We start from the raw sequence: 20236 nt of genomic DNA, 5'->3' as shown, positions 1-20236 counted from the left end.
TGGAGGCTGTAAAAAGTAAAAGATAGTTGGAAGAGGGATTCCTGAAACAATAAATATTGGTGTCACTAGTAAGGTACTACCTGTGAGGTTTTTTTGTTCTTGAATTTGTGCATATATATGAAGAAGATTGCTCTAACACCACAGGACTATCCTAGCCTTCAGTAAGGTTCAGGATGACTTAAAAGCAGGAAACTAAATAAAGAGTCAGGTAGAGGAATAAATGAGTCAGAAGCGAGTCAGGATGTTCCTGTAGTGTTGCCAGCGCTTTTCAGTTTTATTAGCTGGTATGTGAAGGTAAAAAAAAAATGTATGTACTTGTCTGTGTTCGATCCCTTCTTCCAAACAACCTTTGAACTTCTAGTCAGTTTGAACCAAGACTCTCAGAGAGTAGAGGACCAAAATATAATTAAGGTACTTCCCCGTAGGGGAAGGGGCAGTTAAGCAGAGGGCAAAGACCCAAGCGGTTTCTCTGTAGTGGGAGAGTCTGTTCTCTGAGTGTTATGTCCATGTAGTGGCAGGGCAACCACCGCCTGTGCCTCCAGTCAACCTCTTGACCCAGTAGGTATTTGGGTGTCATAGCAGGAAGCTAGCTATGTTTTGTAGGAGCTTGGAAATGGAGAAGTTTGGGGAGATACAGAGAGGGAATGCAGATGAGCATAAAAAAGACACACGTGTGTAGGAAAATGGGTATAATTAGTTCCAGAGAGCTCTAAATACTTGTAATTGCTGTAAGAATCTAATGTAAATTGTTGAAGGGACCTTTCTGCACCACAGCCACTGGAAAGTGGTATTTGATATTTCCTAGAGAGGGGCACACTGTTTCCTTCTGTCCTGAAGGAAAGGTGAAGGGAAAGGTAATTTGTTTTGCTGCTGATTCAGCAAATCTTTAGTCGGTAGCTCATAATATACTTGCCTTAGTTTCTACTGAAAAAAATAAAAGGTGTTTTGCGTTTTTCTTCTCCTCCGTGTTTTCCCCAAATTGCCAATTTGCGTACGTCAGTATTCTGATGTTTATTCCCAAGTACCACGATGTACCAAGCATCTTGTGCCAGCTGCCAAGGCAGCACTGCACACCTAGGCAGTGTCACACTCTGCTTCTGCTGGAAGGTGTCCCATAGCTGGGGGAGGCACGTTAGTCCCCATTTCCACCACCTGGCCCAGTAGACAGAGCCATATAGTTGTGACTCGGTGACCATAGATCTGGATGCGTGTGTTTGGTGTTTTTTTCCACTTTGTTGAAATCTACATCCAAGTTATTTGTTAAAAGGGTGAAATATTAAAGATTAACTGAGATTTAATGCAGGAAAACGTCCCCATTAGAGAGGAGAAGCCCAGCGAGGTGCGTTTCAGGCACCATATTACTGCTTCTCAACAGAGCATGTGAGCGCTCACATCTTGCTCATCTATTTATGTGAATCCGATTTGAGAGGCTGTTGCAGAAGCAGCTACCTGAAACTGGTGGGTAAGAAATGGCAAAAGAAACTCATGATATAACAGATGAATAGTCGTACCAGTAGCCAACATTTTTTGTCACTGGTTTATTATTAAAAGCTTGGCGATTTCTTCAGCACAGATATTTGGGTTGTAATAATGTGGTTACCCAGAAAATAACACTAATTTTATTCAAGAAGCAGGTGGCAAAGGCAGTTTTCTCTTTCCTTAGAGTAGCCTGCTAAGAAAAATTGAGGCTATTAGAACAGTTTATATATATTCTGAAGAAGTTTTTTAATCCCTCTGCTTCTGTTACACTACAATACCTGGGAATGTGAAGCTAAATGATATGGTGTTGAGATTTAGGAGTGCTGTATTATTTGCTGTTTATTCACATTTATTTACCTTTACAGAGATTTGATGAACTGCTTTAAAATCAGTTTATTCCTCCATCCCACGTGTCCTGTAGTCCAAATCCTACAATCTCATTAGCAGACTGGACTGTCTTTCTAGAGCTTCATTCACTTCAGCAGAAGTCCTTAGAAGTGCTGCAGTCTGCTCTTGCATGATGAATTAGTGTTGGACAGGCCACACTGGAAGTGTTAATGTTCCCTCTTTGTTTATTACAGCAGCTGTGGCCAACCTTTGTGCATAGCTATCACTTTTTTTTTTAATACAGAGGTTTGCTTATGAGGTTTTGGGTTTACGGAGGGGATATTAGCACTGTGTGATATATTGGTGTGTACCCGGCCTCTGAAGTAGAACTAATGCTAACCTTTAGGTTAATGTAGGTCATTTATTAGTTAAAAAAACCCGTAACCTCATGGAGTTCTACCAACTTGGGTAGCAGCTGCACCTTGCTTGTACTTCACTGAAAGCTTTGATTTTTCTTAACTTTTCCCATACTAACAAAGACTCCAAGAAACTGAAAACTGTCCCTCAAACTGCTCCTGCTGCCCTCAGCCACAGTTATTGTCGGCTCTCTATCTGGTGGGTGCAATGAACTTCAGGCATTTTCTTGGCTGAGAGCACCTCTTGTCTGTTCCCTTTCCAAGACGAGGTATAAAGTACATGTAAGTTCTTGTAGGGCAGGTTGGGATTGTCTCATGTATTGCAAGTCCCTTTGCCAAACTGCAGGTCTTGTTCTGCCTTTGAAATTTATGCAGGCATCTTATTTTAATCGGTAGCAGGCTCTGAATGAATTTGCATGTGTACATTCTGATTTCAAAAGATTGGATCCTTAGACTAAAGATAGTGAGTTGACTTGATGATCTCTGCAGGGTGAATTTAAGTCTTAGATAAGGTATGAGTAATTACAGTGGAGAATGTAGCACCTTTCAAGTTCAGTTAGGTAAAAGAGAGGATGCAGATTTATTTAAAATGATACACGCCTACTTCAAATTAGCGTTTTTGCATTTTCTAAATATGGAAAACTTTGAAAAAGGTAAAAGAAGTCACCATTTTACAAAAGTTATCTTTTTTGGCTAGTATTCCTAGACTACTGAAATCAGTCTGCATGCAGTAGTGATACAACTCAGAAGAGGCATTGATCTTGATCATGGGCTGTCCAACACTGAAATATTTATCATAATACTTGAGAATCAGGAGAAATTTTCCAAGTTGTTCATAATTCACAAACTCAACAGGGTGTTTCCTATTTTATTTACAGACTTGATATTTGCAAGTTGCCTGCCTTGACAGTAATCATCATGGATAGTGGTAAGTTTGTTAATGATGAGCGTACATTCTTTACTATTCCCTATGAAGGGAGCATTAACACCCCCAAAAGCTGTTCTCTGCTCAAGATCCCTGTCAGTTTTCACAAAAAAAAAAATGTCCTCTGCTATTGTACAGGGTTTGGTATCACATAATGATGCAGATTTTTGCCCACACCAAACTGAACTGGAATCATACTACTCTTGTGACAGAGCTATTATATGCAGACCATGATAATCATCACAGATTCATTTGAAATCTGGCTGCAGAATGAAGACCAAAGAACGGAATTTCCAGCCTTGAGTACTTCAGTTTTAACTGTTCTCAAGCTTGTCCCAGTAACTGCAGATTCTCAAAGCAGAAGTCGCTTTTTAAACTTGATAAATAAATGATCAAATCATTTTTCTCCCTTCTGCCCTGTGCAAAACAAATAGTTTTATAAAGATCTCCTATGGAAGCATTCAAGCTGCAGCTTTGAATTTAAAATTAAATGTTTATTTCTAGTACTTAGTGTTGGTTTTATTCTGCTCGGGTGTTGGTGAAGAGTCAGAAAAAGGAAGCCTCAATAATGATCTCAGTAAAGCTGGGTTTGGAGTCCAGGGTGCCCTGGGCTTTGCTTTGGCAACATTTTCTGTGTCTCGGAATACTTTTCCCACGCTGCTGCTCCCTGTTCCTTCTGTCACTAAAGACCTGAAGCCCATTTTCTTTGTCTGGGACAGCTTCAGCTGGCAGGCTGAGACACATTTATCCTCTCGTGTCCCTGCCTGTCTTTCTGATTTTTGTCTGAATTTCACCTCGCTAGAGTATTTTTTCACTATTAGGATAGCACACTGTTTTTTCTGGAGAATGTATCATACATTGATCTGACTGTACTACTCTCTTCAAGAATAGTAAGTGAAACTTAAGACTTTGGAATGATTTTATCTTCATCTGTAATCTACAGAAATTGGAGAAGGGGAAGATATTTTAGATTGTTTCTGTGTCTATTCAGTGCCAAAATCATAAACTTGATTTTTTTTTTCCTTTATCTTGTATTTGCTAGTTAATCTTAATAAAGTGGAAAAACTAAGTTTAATCTTGCTCCATTACTGTATTCTTGTCCCATGCAATTCTTCCCGGATTATCTTCAGCTCCTTAGTAACAGCCGTGGTCAATTCAGCCATGCTGCAGCTTGGCTAGATAGGCATCCAACCCAAAGGTTTTTTTTTTAACACACTCCTATACAATTATAACTGAATGTCTACATGGTGATGGTCCTAGAATACTAAGAAGTCAAAGTGGTTTCTGCAACATGGTTCCATTAACTCTTTGTATAGAATTCATCAGGCAATGACTGATTCTCATGTATTTTACTCAGTATCTCCATCAAGATTGCTTTGATCAGAGTATGTTTTTTATGCTGCCTTGCTACTTTTATATTCTCAATAGGATTTAAAGTCACTAGAAGTGTGCGTATCTTTAAAAATGTCAAATCAAAACTAACTAATGTACTTCATTTTTTTTAAGCCTCGCAGGGCCAAAAGCCATTGCTGATCTAGACAAATCATAGATCATTATTTACCAGATACATGCAGAATTAATGAGGCGTGTTTATTTTTCTCAGCGGGCTTTTTTTCATACAATCATAGAATGCTTTGGGTTGGAAGGGACCTTTAAAGGTCATCTAGTCCAGCCCCCCTGCAGTGAGCAGGAACATCTTTAATGAGATCAGATTGCTCAGAGCCCCATTCACCCTGACCTAGAATATTTCCAGAGATGGGGCTTCTAGCAACTCTGAGCAACCTGTGCCAGTGCTTCACCACCCTCACTGTAAAAAATCTTTCCTCATTTCTTTTGTCTCTGTGATGTATGCATTTTCAACACAGTATTGTGAGAGAAGGCGCTTTGTGAATACGAATTGCTAAACAAAAAAGGGACAGATTCCAGCTGTGAAATGAAATTCCCTAGGTTTTATCTGCTGAAAGAAGGTAAACTTGATTTATAGTGCATTATCTACTCTTCAGTGACTCCACAGATGGACACTCTTAAAAGTTTGGACTGTTGCTTGTTCTGCTTCAGGTTTTTAATGCCCATGGGAGGAGTTGGTGAGAAGTAGGTAGAGCACTGGCAGTCCATCTCCATGCATGGCTGCATGCTGACTTCCTGGTGAGGAAGAGTCCTTCAGCTCATCACATTTAGGCAATCACTAAGGCATGTTCAAATAAACCCAGTTCTTCAGGCCTAGAGGCTAGGCAGGAGAATTGTGTGTGAAATGGAAAAAAAGCCATCCTTTTTTTCTTTTTGAAGAGATTTTTTTAAAAATTATTTTCTACGTCATTTAGTCAGTGAAATTACACAATAGGAGATGCCCATGTGCTCACCTGTGGTGCTGTAGAAAACTAAAATTGCAGGAGGTGCCATAGTGGAGTTCTATGCACAGAACCTCTGGTAACATCCTGAATGGTGTAATTTGTGTGGTGCGTGTACATACTACATGTATTCAACTGAAAGAATAGGAGTGAGCGGTGGTTTGGAGTTTAATCTTCAAATCTTCACTTAATCCTTTGCAAAAGGAAGGTGACTGTCTAATGATTTATAACAAAGTATACTGCAGAGACTAAGCAAAACGAATTTAAAGTGGGTCTGCCTAATCGTGGTTATAGCCTTCATTGCTGAAAAATGCCACCACATCTATCTGAACCAAAAGCATAACTGATTGTCTTTGTAGGCTTGCTGCCACCCTGTCTTAAAATTCAAAAATGGATGATTAAGGGAGGAAAAAAAAAGAAAAAAAACCCAGCAAACTGATCTATATAAAATCATAGATAAATCATTGCTTAAACCAGTCTGTCTGTGTCCCATCAGCAGACAGTGAGAGTTTATCTTCACAGTATATCAGTGGTGCCAGACTAGCTGTAAATGGACCAATGCCAAATCGATTGCCTAGGTCAAGAAATTGTGTGGGGACACATCCTGGGCTGCATCAAGAGAAGTGTGACTTGCAGGTCAAGGGAGGTGATTCTCTTCCTCTACATCACACTTGAGGTCCCACCTGGAGTACTGTTGTTCAGCTCTGGGGCCCCCAGCATAAAAAAGAAGTGCATTTACTCGCACAGGTCCAGAGGAGGGCCACAAAGATGATCAGGGGGCTGGAACAGCTCTCCTGTGAAGACAGGCTGAGAGCGGGGGTTGTTTAGTCTGGAGTAGAGAAGGCTCCAGGGAAACCTTCTATCAGCCTTCCCAGTACTTAAAATGCACCTACAGGAAAGATGGGGAGGGAGTCTTAAAAGTATAGTGATAGGGTGAGTGGTAATTGTTTCACACTGAAATAGGGGAGATTTGCATTACATATAAGGAAGAAATTCTTTACTGTGAGGGTGGTGAGACACTGGAAGAACAGGTTACCCAGAGAGGTTCTGGATGCCTCCTCCCTGGAAGCATTCAAGACTATGTTGGATGGGGCTTTGAGCAATATGGTCTGGCAGAAGGTGTCCTTGTCCGTAGTAGGGGGTTGGAGCTAGATGATCTTTAAGGTCCCTTCCAACCCAAACCATTCTATGATTCTGTGAAAGTGGTATGAGTGTATTAGTATGGCAGTGCATTGAATAGCTAGCCCCTCCTGCTGACAGTGAGCCCAAAACCAGGGTTGCATTGACATGACATTCTTGCTTCTTGACCTGAAATACCTGGAGAATCCCTCCATCATTCACTACACATTGGCTCTCAGGAAATTCAGTCTGCCAAATTTCAGAGTGTTCCAGTTGCTGTCTCTTACTGCAAAAATCATTGGATCAGGGAATTTGAATGAAAGCTGGAATATCAGAAGAAAAGAGGTTGCTTCCAGCTCTCTTCCTTGAACAGACCAAGGAAAGCAAATAAAGAATGAATAGCTGTGTCAGAACATTAGTTGTCCTTGTGGGGTTGTTTTATTTGATTAATCAAATAAGCCAAGGTTTTGTGTACGATTCAAGAGAACAGAGGCTGCTTCCCCCCACTCCTCAAAAGGGTCACTGTTTCACGGCAGAGTGAAGGGAGCAAAACTGCTTCAAAGTTGCTGAAGAAAACCTACAGACTTAAACTTTGATAAATGCAGCTGTTCTGGTATGTGTAACTCTGGGTATTATTCATAAATATTTATATCAAGAACTTCAGAGCATTCTGGCTGTGATGCCCTCAGGCAGTTGCAAATATATTTTTGGATGTTCACCAGCAGGATTTCTTTGTCCTGTGTCATGTTCGTGTAAGAAGTCACATGAGCTGAGCATGTGCCTCTCCTCTGAGCATGAAGCTTGGGCACCAGCTTCAGTCTTGTTTAAGCACATGACTGTGATGCTGAGTGGAGGTCCTTTGCCTTTATGACATTATAGCAGGAACTACTGAAATTGTAGGTCCAACTACTTAACAGTAGTGAACAAGACTAGGAAAGGCCTTTTTCATATTAAATAAAGGGTAAGACTTTGAAAAAGTTATTTATTTCTCAGAAGCCCATTTTCTTTGAGCAATTTTAGCATGAGGCTTTGGATATCTATTTTAGAAGTGACCTTTTTTGTCTCTCCTCTTATTCAGTTTTCTTAACAGAGGATAAAGCCAATTCTGTGTTAAAAAGATACCCAAGAGCCAACACATTTTTTGAAGAAATAAAGCAAGGTGACATAGAACGTGAATGCATAGAAGAAATCTGTAGCTATGAGGAAGCAAGAGAAGCATTTGAAAATGAGGAAAAAACGGTAAGTTTTGGTGTGTATTTAAAGATGGATTTGGTGTACTGATAAAATGGTTTTTGTGTATGCTTGAATGCTTGTGTGTTTTCCAACATCACATTAGATTTGCTTTTCTTTTTGGCTTGTTTCTTTACACAAATAACGTCTCTTATAGAGGATAGACTGCACAGCAATAACTTTTAAGTCCTTTTTCCCAATTAAACTGTATTTGAAGGAGGTTGAAGGCTCAAAGGTGACTATGCTTATAAGTGTCGTGCAGATTTGCAGCAAGGAAGAAAAGGAACATGAATTAATACCCTCCACTTGAGCAAAGGCAGGCAAAACTGTCATCTCTTTGGCAGCAGTATTTACCCAAATTGCATATGCACTGGTTCTCCTATCATCACACACTGAAGTCTGGATATCATAAACACAGTTGTCTTGCTTGGAAGAAATAATGGGATTGGGACTGTTACAGGGAATATACAGAAGCAGCAGGCACAACGCTTCATTTATTTCACCCTTTCTGGAAGAACTTGGATGTTCAATATGTTCACACGAAATGAGTGGCCAGCTCAAAAGGTTTTCCATTTAGAACACACCTTAAAGTACACCTAGGTGCTGGTGTATCTGGCTAAAGTGTTCAGTGCCCAGACTTATTAATCATCTTAAAAATACAGAAAGACTAGTGGCCACCTTAGGGCTAAAATCTGTGAGCTCCCAGAGCATACTGCTAAGCAGCAGTGATCTAAGACATGGACAGAGCAACAGTTTCAGTGCTACCATGTGTTACACAAGGGCAGTGATACATTAACTTGACAGGAATGAAGCAGATACTGCCCACATAGAATTTTTGCATAATACTCTTGGCTTCTCTAATTAAAAGTGTTTTATGGGCTAGTGGCTCCGTAAGCAATAGCTGCACATCATGCACAACATAACTTGTATTGCTTCCCAACAGATAAAAATAGCACACAGGTTTTTGATGGTGGCATCTGCCCTATTTAATGCAATACATTCAAGAATTGTATTTTTCTTTAACTCAAGATAGAAATGAATGAAATTAGTGCTTAAGTGAAAAACAGGTGATAGAAAATGTGACTCAGAAACTCTATCTTCAAAAAAAGCTTCTGTCCCTTATGTTTTTGTATGGGGAAGTTATATTTTCAAGGCAAATGGATTAATGGGCAAACAGACACAGGGAGCATTGCTGATTTCTTCCAGAATTTACACAGGTGATGCATTCCACCCTTCAGTGGCTAAGCTGTACATCAAAAAATAGCAATGGGTAAAGGCCCGGTGAACATTTGAAGTTCTTGGCATCTTTTTCTTAGAGGTCGTGTCTGTGGAGATGGATAAGACTGGAATAAGAACTTTCTGATCAATTGAAATGAGGTCGTAGGGCATGCAGTGTCTCTTCACAGCTTCTTCAGAAAGAAGATTTAAAGTGCATGCACACACATGTTTTTACCTCCCAGACTTGGCTTGGCGTGGACATTCCTAGTGGTAGCTCATTGTGTAACTAAGAATAGTGTGCAACGACACGCATTTCTAACACAGTATCACTTTTGCTTAAGTAGTGCAAGAAGTTCAAGTCACTAGAGAAAGCATAGCCTAAACATGTTGCCTCTTTTAGCTTCTTTTTTTTTTTCTTTCTTTTTTAGTTTCTTTTCCCTTGTTTAGGATCATTTTGTGGTTTAGCAGATAGTATTTCCCTTGCAGAGATATTTGGGAAATAGTAAAATAGAAATGCTTACATTTCTGCTCTTGCCACAACCTTTGTGTCACAGTGGAGAAGAAGCTTCCAGTAAGGTCCTGACCTTTTATCCATTTCTATTAGTGCATCATTTTTGCCTAGCTGCTTTGTTCTGTTGTTGATGGCTTGCTAGTGGGCCATGCTCTGCTCATGTGCAGTGGTGCCTGACCAGCTTTATTTAGTCTGTTGTCACCCAGCAGTGTCCATCCCTACAGCCATTTGAGACTTAATGTCTGTGTCCCAGGGGAAGGAAGTGGGTGCAGCAGACTAGGATCATGATACAGTATGTTCAGAGTAACAAAGATGCAATGATTTCATAGTATAGATAGACTGGATTTCAAATAGGATATGTAGCTTATTTCTTTATTTCCCAACAGATAAAAATAGCACACAGGTTTTTGATTTTCAGGTGTTCAACATCTGGATTTGTAATATTCAAATAACACAATTAGCAATTTCCTCAAGTTATTTTGATGCATGAGTTTTTTGTGGAAGTTAGCATTGTGTGTGTGTAAAGTGTACATGCATAGCTGTCAGGGAAACGTTGTGTGGGCTTGTGGATTTTGATAGCCTCAGAATTATATAAAATTATAAAGTAATACCATTGTTATTAAGGCTAGAGCAAAGAGAATTTGCAGGACTCTGTGGATAAAATAAAATATGAAATTCACTGTTGACAAATGTAATGCATGCGACGGGAAGTGAACATTCATTATGTATATGATTGAATGGAAGATACAAGATCTGAGTTTGAGCCTAGAAAGACTAGAATTTAATGCTCAATAGTCAAACAAAATAAAAACCTCAGTGCAGAGAATCCAAATAAAGGAATAAGGATCAAAATGGACAACCTGATGATGTCATTGCACACCTGTATCTTGAATGTGCCATGTATAGCTCTGATCTCCTAAAAATCAAATTAGTAGCTGAGGAAGGACCTGAGGAGTGTGATACTTGGCAAAAGATGTGAAAAAAAAATCTCTAACAGCAGTAGATTAGGAAGGAGTTTAATGAGGGAATATAGGATGATGTCTGTGAGGAGCATAAAGATTAAACTGAGGTCAGCCACTCCCCATCCTTGTGACAGGAGAGCTAAGAGGGTCTCAAAGGAAACTGGAATGTGCATGTTCCAGGCAAACAGAAATATCTCTTCTCACCACAGATAACAGAGCTGTGGACTGCCTTACCACAAGATATCTCGGATCCTAAAAGCTTGTATAGGTTCAGAGAAGAACGATACAAATGAACAGAAGATAGATCAGTCTGGAACCATTGAATAAAAGGGGCTGGTTTTGCTAATGGGAGTTTTTGAAGTACAAATACATGGAAGCTGGGAGAGTATCACTGCCTGCTTATGTCTGAACTCTTCTTTCAGCGGTCTCTAATGGCTGCTGTCAGAGAGAAGGTAATGGATTAGGTGAACCCTATGTCTGATCTAGTAAAGCTGTTTATTTGTAGTAGCTGTAGCCTGCAGGCAGCACTGTGTGTGGTCACTGGTTAGCTGTCAAAGGTCGTCAGGAGACTCAGATTTCTTCAGAGGCTTCAGTCACACCCAGATACTTTGCATGATAACATTTTATTTCCATTAACTCTTTTTTTTATTATACTGAATGAAGATTTTAAAAGCTAGAAGTCAGAGGTCTTTATTTGTGCTTCCCACAAATTTTCTGTATTACAGAAATTGCAAGTTTCTCTGTATAGCTCTATTCAAGCAAAATGAACAAGCAAACAAAATGCTAAAAAGCTTAGCAAGCAGCTCAAAACTTGTCAGCATCAGATCTAAAATGATGTGATCAGGTAAGATTTCTAGCGTCAGTCTGTGTCTAATTATGGATGCTGGATAAATACCGAGAAAAGAAGAGGTGAAGCTTTTCCTGCCACCTGGAATTGAGGGCAGAGCAGAGGAAAACAGTGCAGCTGGTGCACTCGCTTCCATTATTGTTTTGTCTGCATCGTCTGCCTACTGAGCTGGCATGTTATCAGTCCACCTTTAAAACCAGTCAGACAATTGACCAAGAATCGTTTGAGGCTGACAGTGCTGCCAAATGCAGTAAAGGCCTCCAGTGAAATTCACGGCAGAGTGCAAGTCTCTTAACTTTCATGTGCATCCCCTATTGATTCAGTGTTCAAACTGATCCCATTGACTAGTGATGACTCTGTTCTGAAGAGTATTAGAAACAAAAGGGAAACAAAATTATGGCAAATTTGCCATAACTGTCTTTGTGTGGGATGCTCTTGAGAATTCCTTTTGATTATTTCACACCGGATTTGCTAAAGTAGTGAGGGACATTCAGAAAAGCAGTTCTTGGCGGGAACATATGTTAGATGTTTTCTAAGTCTTTTCCATTGCAGTTACCTGATTCTGTGGCTTACTTGACTTAGTTTTTCAGCCTTCTAAAGCATGTATGCCTGATATTTCCAGCTGTACAGCACTTCAGGATAAATTATTACTGGAGTGTCCTTTTCATAAATCCCAAGTTCATAATTTTGTGAAGCGGAAAGAAAGTCTTTTTTATTGTTGGTTTAAGAGACCAGCAACTGTGCAAGGGATGTTTGTGCTGTGAGTTTTCCAGTTTTAAAATTACTTTTTAATTTTCTGTGAGTGTTCTACAGCTGCTTCCTAGGTTTTCACTATTTCCCCTTCTTGTGTTTTTTTCATAGTAGTTTGTACAAATCCTCACACTGTTGAAATTCACCGAGGTTCTCTGTGGATTTTGTTGGATGTGATTTGACTTTGACCAGGTGGCTTGTTCTCCTCCTGTGCCCACACTTCACAGTGCAGCAGCATAGCTGTGGGATGACAGAGCAGAGGGGGAGCTGCTTGGCAGTTACACAACTCAAACCTGAAGTATTAGTTTCCTGCAGTTCCTGTAAATTCCATCAGTCTGGAACTAACAGTCCTTATGCTTCTCTTTGAGATCTGGCTTGCAAAAATGCAAGCTGGAAACCTGGGGTCTAGTACGCTAGTAAGTTTTTGCTTGGTGTGTTTCTGTGGGGTTGTTTTTTTGATGTCTGTTTTTGTTTCTTCCCAAGTAGGAAAATTTAAAGAATGTCATTTTGTTTTGTTGTTAATGACTAAAGTGTTTATGTGTTAGTATTTTTCACCCATTTGCAGAACGTTATTCTTCTCTGTGAAACAGCCTTAGACATGAAGTTCTGTAATTTTTGATGGGGGTTAGGGAGGTGTCTAAACTATTTTAGAATTTCCTTTGACTTGCATGTAAACGAAAGTGGACACTAAACTACTTTCATCCTTAAGGCAGTTTAAACTCTTACCTTAAGCTCTTCTTGCACCTGTCTGATCACAACATCAGCTTGAACATCCTCCATAACCCTTTTCTGAGCTAATTGCCTGCCACTCTGTGAACTGCTTTTCTGCTGCTTTGCCATGTTGCAGGGTGACAAGGAGAGATACTTCAGCTTTCTAAAGAAGGTACAGAGATGTTTTCTCCATCAAACAGAACTGAGCTAGAAGTAGCATGACAACAATATGAAAGTACCAGTTACAACTTACTGCCCTTCCATTCAAGAAGGTGTATTTCCTCTGCCATCTGCAAAACGGAATATATCGCTAGGGGAAAAGTGTGAATTCTTCTTTTTCATCAAAACTATCTTTCTCCCCCACAGGGTCTTTAAAATGAAACATCCTCGCACAGTATATATGATGACTTTCAGTAAACCTCTGCAACTTTGGTCTCAAAACCAACATTGTGCCATTTTATTCCTTTGCTGCTGTCACGGCAACAGAACAGTCAAGTGGGAAGCTTGCTAGTATTTAATCATAATTTTCTGCCTTTTTAACATAATATAGTTGTTATTTATTCCACTAAAGAATCTAGTTGGTTGTATTCGAATGAGATGGAAAGCTAGCATGTAACAGATCTGAATTGCCTGGTGATAGGGTGGGCAGAGGTGAGGTGTTTGGTTTTGTTGGTTTTTATCATGCGGAGATCCCAAAAGTCCTCAGTTGTGCAGCTAATGTCACTGTTTAATATTAGTTTACCCCCGCAAGTATGTTTTTCTGAAGTCCACGTGGTTGATACTGAGTTCACTGTTGAACAGTGCTTCAAGGAAGGCCCTTGTAGAGATGTGGGGCCTATAAGAAAGATGGGGACAATCTTTTTAATAGGGCCTGTTAAAACAGTACAAGGGGTAATGGAGTTAAACTAAAAGAGGGTGGATTTAGACTAGATATAAAGAAATTTCTTGCAGTGAGCATGGTGAAACATTGGAACACGTTGCCCAGAAAGGTGCTTGATGCCACATCCCTGGAAACATTCTAGGTCAGACTGGATGTGGCTCTGAGCAACCTGATCTTGTTAAAGACATCCCTGCTTACTGCAGGGAGGTTGGACTAGATGACCTTTAAAGGTCCCTTCCAACCCAAAACATTCTATGATTCTAAGTAGTTAGAGAGGTTAGTCTATCTTCAAAGACTTGCTTACTTTGTCTGAAGTCAGTGCTACTTGACTTAGCTTAGATGATTTGGACCTGGGCTTACATGAAGGAGGGGTGCTGTGATAACCTGCTTGTGATGTCAAGCCTTGAAATTTAGGAAAACCAATCAATCCTGGATTGCTGTAGGAATTAAAATGTTTTTCTTTTTGGAATTTCCACCAAGGATAGGGATAAGAACAATTGAATTGATTTTCTTAAAAAGAAAATCTGCAGGATAGCCCATTGTTTAACCTTAGTAAATTCTGATCCAGAAGCATTGTAAGCATGTGTTTTGCCCATGGTGTCCTGGCCGTGGCTTTGCACAGGGCAGATTTAGCTTCCACGCTAGAGGGGCCATGCTGCTTCTGGACTCAAGCTGCCTCTGAGATCATTTTGGTGGCATTATCTGTTTAATGCTGATCATGTGGCAGCAGCCCTGAACTGATCTGATTTGCCTGTGCACAGAGTCTGTCAGTCTGCAACCTGAATACATCATTTACTAATAACTGAGCAATGAAAATACCCAGTTTACCTGGTGAATATTTTATAAATACTTACATGTGGGATGCATGCTATCATCTAAATAGATGCTGGCATGAGAATGAGTGTTTGGTCTCTGCATTTTTTAAAGAAAACTGAGGAGTTTGGAGTTTCCGGCATGGATTTGGGGGAGGGTTAATTATATTTTTTTTTCTTACATTAAACATGGCTATAAAACAGCAGAAGTATTTCTCTGTAGGAGAGATCTTATATTACAGATGAGGATGACTGATTTTTTTGAGGCATGGAATGCTTTTCTTTTGTATTTTTTTTTCATAGCATTCACTGCAGGGAAAATTGGATAGTGGCATGATCTTTGTGCTCCTGCTTGTGCGTATTAATATGTCAAAGAGTACTTCCAAGTACTGGTGTCCCTCTTCATCTTTGTTTTCACTTGTTCATATTTTCACTTTTCACTTTCTGTTCCATTTATCTGTAGCCGTGTTGTCAAAACTTCTAAAATACAAGAAGCTGTGTAACATTCTCATTGTGCTGGAGCTATTTTTAACTATAAACAAAGGATCTGAATCAATTCAAAGTAAGCTGATAACAATTGCTTTATGAGCCAGAGGGTGGGGGAAGTCAGGATAACATAGCTGTGCTTTGCTAAAATGATCTGTCATTCTGAAACAGTATTTCCCCGTCAAATTATATTATTACAATTTTAAAACAGACAAAACCGTAACTCTTACCTTGAGTGGTGCTGATGTACATGCTGATTAGATTTATTTAATTTTTTTTTAACCTCGTCCTGTCTATGCTGTGTGTTTGTAAATATCCAGTGCAGACACAGGAATCTGAAAAGCAGTGAGGAGTTGGTTTAAAAAAAAAAAAAAAAAATGCTTTTGTATCACTAATCAAGTCGGAAGAAAATTTGAAAGTTTATTGTGTGTGCTTATCCATACCAGTTCTCATTTTAATCATCAGTATTTGAAATGTTTTGGGTTATTTTTGTTTTCCTCATTCATTTAAAACAACTTGATTACAGTGATTTTTTTTTTTTTTTTGAACTGTCTTATAGTTTCTGATTTATCCTGTCTTGCTCTTCTAGAAGGAGTTCTGGAAAGTCTACAAAAATGGACTTCAGGGAGAAAGTAACACAGGACATACCTGGTATTCATTTTACCTTGCATTTCCATTAATCATTGGCCTTTTCGTTATCCTCATTGTCATTTTTGTCATATGGAGATGCCTGTTTAAAAAGAAAACGCGCAGACAGTCGGTGTACGCGCGTAGGGGAGCCCCGGAAGCGATGGGCGATGGCGCTGTGGCTGACGGCAGAGGTCCTCTTCCACCGCCGCTCAGCATTGTTCATTCCCCACAGGAGGAAATGTATGAAGTCAGTGGGCTCTCTCCAGGAGGCCTGAGCTATGCAGATGGACGCTCAGACTCAATATCCACCAGGCTCTCAAACTGTGATCCTCCTCCTTCTTACGAGGAAGCCACTGGTGAAATCGGTGTGAGGAGTGAAACCGAACAATACTTAGATCCACCTCCGCAATACGAAGACATTGTGCATTCCAGTTCAGCCAGTGCCACTGCACTACCTCCTGCCCGCGCCGGTGCGAAGTAAAGCTAGAGGAATGCTATGGATTTTTAAAAATTGCTAATCATTTTGTAGCACTTTATCTTGGCTTATTATGCATTTCTATAATTTAATGGACTTGTACAATGAACTTCACTTCTGGTTTAGATTCACTTGTTCTTTGGGTGTGGGGTGTTTTTTTTTCCCCCTACAGCAGGTCTTAAAAGATAAGGAATCGGTATTGAGAGTGTAGTGCAGACACAAATGTGGTGCTGTGTCACACTTCTCAGAAGTACCTCTGCTTTGAGGGATGTCACTGGCTTTATTCCAAACATTGTTCACGTTACCCACAAGATTTGTGGAATTCCCCTCCCCTTTCTTAATGCAAACTGTCAGAATTGCCTAAAATAGGGACTCCTTAAGCAATATTTTAGGTAGTTAATTACACTAAAGGGGACTGATTTTTGCAGTATTGCCTCCTGTTGTTTCCTTTTTGTCACGTGGATTTTTGTTTTATGCTGCACCCTGTCCTGGTCCCTTGGAGGGCTGAGAGCAGTACGCCTTTGTGTTCAAACCAGCATCTCGTGAAGAGTAGACTGGTGTGACAGCAATAATTTCAGAGTCCTAGCAGAAGATATGTATTCTAAAGGTTCTTCTATTACAACTCAAAATTCTGTAAACATTTAGAAGCTAACAATTCAAGATACTAATTTGTGAATTTACTAGTGCATGGTTTTTGTCCATGTTTTGCCTTTCCTCTCTGTTTTTCTGGTTTTACTTGTGTATTCTTGAGGTGAGAAGTGTGCATATGTTAACTTTAGAGCTTGAAAGTTCATGCAAAAGTAAATAATGAAATACTGAAATACTCAAGAGTGGATGAAATCCCGATCTTAGTCTTCCTTCCTTAGTCATCACTGGAACCGGGATATTATCCATAAACCCAAAGGTATTATTTTCCTTTTTAAAAGGGAAAAGCATTCAGCGTGTGTGCCTTTTTTTCCCCAGCTATGAAATAAAAACCCTTCCTCAAATCCTGATATTCTTTTGCCTCTTGCATACCTACATGTAATGTGTGTGCATCTTGTATTAGCGGCTACAGAAATCCTTTGCAGAGAATACAGATACCTTTTTACAACAACAAATATATTTATAGCATATTCATTCCAACAAGGTGCTTCTGTTGCAAAAGTTAACAATATTTATAATGAAATAAAACTCCTTCCATTTTTCGTTGTTGTCATAAATGTAGTGCTTTTATCCGTGGCGTGAATTCTTACAGTGCACTCTGTTCCCAGAGTACACCAGCCTTTTCTTCACAGCTCTTAGGTGAGAGGTGCTCCTCAAGGTAAGAGGTGTTGGGAAGCGTGTTAGTCCAGGCTGGACCCTGGAGCTGTGTGGTCAGCCCGGCTCTGCTCGTCTCCAGCTGTGAGCTGCACAGCCCACCTGACAGAGCAGAACCCCGAGGACCCACCATGTTGCATTTTTAAGAACACAACACAGGCGTTGCCCCAAGCACTAGTCTGGAGTGACTTTTTGAGGCTGAAGAGACATGGATTTCTGACAGAAATGATGCAATTAGACTAGAGGCTTTTACAGATTTTCAGCTGCCAGGTTTAGACACTGGTGATGGTTAAGGTGGTGGAAGCTGTAGCATGGGGATTTTTTTCCAACTTGATTTAAAATTTCATTGCTTGGTTTAGCTTATGAATAGTCATTTCTGTTTTCTTTCCTCCCACAGCAAGGTAGGCTGACATTAGCTTTAGTATTGTTCTTTGCTCTTCTAATCAATGAGCACCAATTTAAATGTGTTTAGCCCTGAAGGACTGGTGTGTTATGTTGGCTTTCCTACACCTGAAACCCAAACTGCATCTTGTTTCAAAGACCCCGGATGAAATGCCAGTGCCAGCCATTTGAAAGTGCTGTTAATGCCCGAGATGTGTGCTGCTGTACACTGTCTCATGGGGGCTTGGCCCATCTTTTCCCTAAGGAATTTTACAGAAAGCTGCTGAAAAGAAATGTGTGCTCACAAGTGGGTGTATATATGCACACTTATATAAGAACTTGAGATAACGTATTGACAAATGAAGTAAGGATTTTGTTTAATTTTCTGTTCTTATTTTTGACAAAGAGTAGGTTGCCTTAGGTTGTCTACTGCTTCCTAAGGCAAGGTTTATTAGAGTTAGTAGATGAACTCCAAGCCAAACTGTTGTCAAAAAATAACTCATTTATATTTATTATGTATAATAGATATTGGGCAGATAAGTACAATATGTTTTGGACACTTGTAGTAAGAATTGCCTGGGTCTTGGTTTTGGACCATCTTGACATTTTCTTTGGAAGTGGTTTTAGCTCTTGTATGTCCTGAATTGCCACTTGTAGAAGTTAAAGCTCCATTTATACTGAGCAACAGTTGATACACTGCTTTAGGCAGATATTACCAAAGTGCCTCATCTCAACATGCAGGAACCACCTCAAGAGGAGCTGGTATTTCAATGTCCTTGCCATATTGGCACCTCCTGTGCCTATCAGCACAGCTAGTCATTTTAGCAGGGTTTTTTTTTGTTTGTTTCTGTATAAGACTTTCTTGTAGGAAATGCATGGAGATCACCCATTTCACATGAGGTTGTTCAGCAGTTGTCATCATCCCCTGAACATGGGAAGTTTAGTTAAGAGATGAGCTGGCCGGGTTTTTTGCCTTTTTTTCCCATTTTTCATTTCTTTTTTTTTTTTTTTTTATTTACCACTTTTAACAGCTTTATGTTTCTGGCTCCTAAGTTGAATATGTTGCTGTATCCTGGAGATACTTTTATGTGCAATGAAAAAATGATACTTAGCTTTTAAAAAAGCCACAAATATCTAAAGTAATCTATGAATTGAATTTAGTGGGCCATGCCTTTTCCATGTACCTGAGCATGAAAGCCATTTTGGGCTGTAAAGTTATGTCTTGCTGAATACATTTCATAATTAAACAAAAATTCCATGGGACAGTTATCCAAATGTATTTCCTGTGAAACATGAACAGCTTTCTCCATGTTGGAATAATGTCAAATTGTAATTTACTTTGTTCAGTTTTGTGAAATACGGGGAAATAGCTTAGTCTGGTGGATGGCTTTTCTAATCTGATTGCAAAATAAAATTTCATTTGTACTGGGTTTTTATACAGCTGTTTTTTTCCAGGTCACTGAATTGTTTTACCTATCCTGTAATTGCATTGTCATGCAAGAAGTATTATAAATTTATAGTTGTACCTCTCTAAAGGTTTTGCAAGTGTGACTGCAGTACTGTCTTGACTGATGACATGAATAGTCAGGCAGCTGCCTTTCCCACTCTTGAACATGACATTGAATTTCATCTTGTATTGGGACTGGGATGATTTACCTACTAAAACTAACTTAAATGTGTGTCACTGTTTTAAGAAATTATGGAAATTAATTATTTGCTTAGATAATACTTTGCTTCAGTGAAGGTTGTTCAGCCTTCACTGGATGTAAATAACCTCTGATTACAGTATTGCATATTTTAAGAGGGTTTGGTTTACATTAAGTTATCCTATTTAAATATTTTTGTCCATGTTTATAGAAAATTTTTTGTAATGTTTGTTTTTGGATATGCTAAATAAAATTTTGTAAGGTGCCTCTGATGTTTCAAAATATCAGTTCTGTACAACCACAGTGAGAATTAACTGTACTTATAGTGGCGTTCTTTTAATTTCCATTATGTACTTAGCTGCAGCAAATCAATTTCTTTTGATAGCTTACAATGTAAATATAATTTTGTTTCAAGTAGACTTGATATTCTTTCAAATTTCAGGCTCACTTTTAGTTAGATTTGTGAATTTCTTTATTTTCTACTCCTTTTTAAGAAAAGCATTAGTTGTAGCCATAGCTAAGTAATAGTCAGAGGCAGAAGAAAAGCAGAAATTATACTCTATTACAACAGTACACTGTAGCAAAGAATGTCAGAGAACTTAATTTCAAAGTTGGCTTCAGCAATGTGAAAGCAAGTGATGATTGCAAAATTTTGCATCAGCTCCGGGAATGATACAGTAATAGCAAACCAGGAAAAAAAAAAAAAAAAAAAGGCAACCTTGTATAATGATCTGTGCTGGAAACTAAAGTTCTCCACTGCAGTCAAGGCAAACTCTGTGTCATC

The 20236-nt window shown here is 39.3% G+C and overlaps 1 protein-coding gene across 1 annotated transcript; it reads left to right on the top strand.

Annotated features, from left to right (window-relative positions):
• Window positions 1-3105: 3105 nt before the first annotated feature.
• On the top strand, window positions 3106-16155 carry PRRG1 (proline rich Gla (G-carboxyglutamic acid) 1). Its single transcript, XM_008950194.1, has 3 exons — window positions 3106-3150; window positions 7693-7853; window positions 15611-16155. The coding sequence occupies exons 1-3, from the start codon at window positions 3141-3143 to the stop codon at window positions 16130-16132; spliced, it is 693 nt and encodes a 230-aa protein (XP_008948442.1). The 5' UTR covers window positions 3106-3140; the 3' UTR covers window positions 16133-16155.
• Window positions 16156-20236: the final 4081 nt, after the last annotated feature.

Source organism: Merops nubicus, unplaced genomic scaffold, assembly GCF_000691845.1.
Source record: "Merops nubicus isolate BGI_N331 unplaced genomic scaffold, ASM69184v1 scaffold12, whole genome shotgun sequence".
Classification (NCBI taxonomy): domain Eukaryota; kingdom Metazoa; phylum Chordata; class Aves; order Coraciiformes; family Meropidae; genus Merops; species Merops nubicus.
Note: the sequence above shows the minus strand (reverse complement) of the source record. Positions and strands in the feature narration are given on the sequence as shown.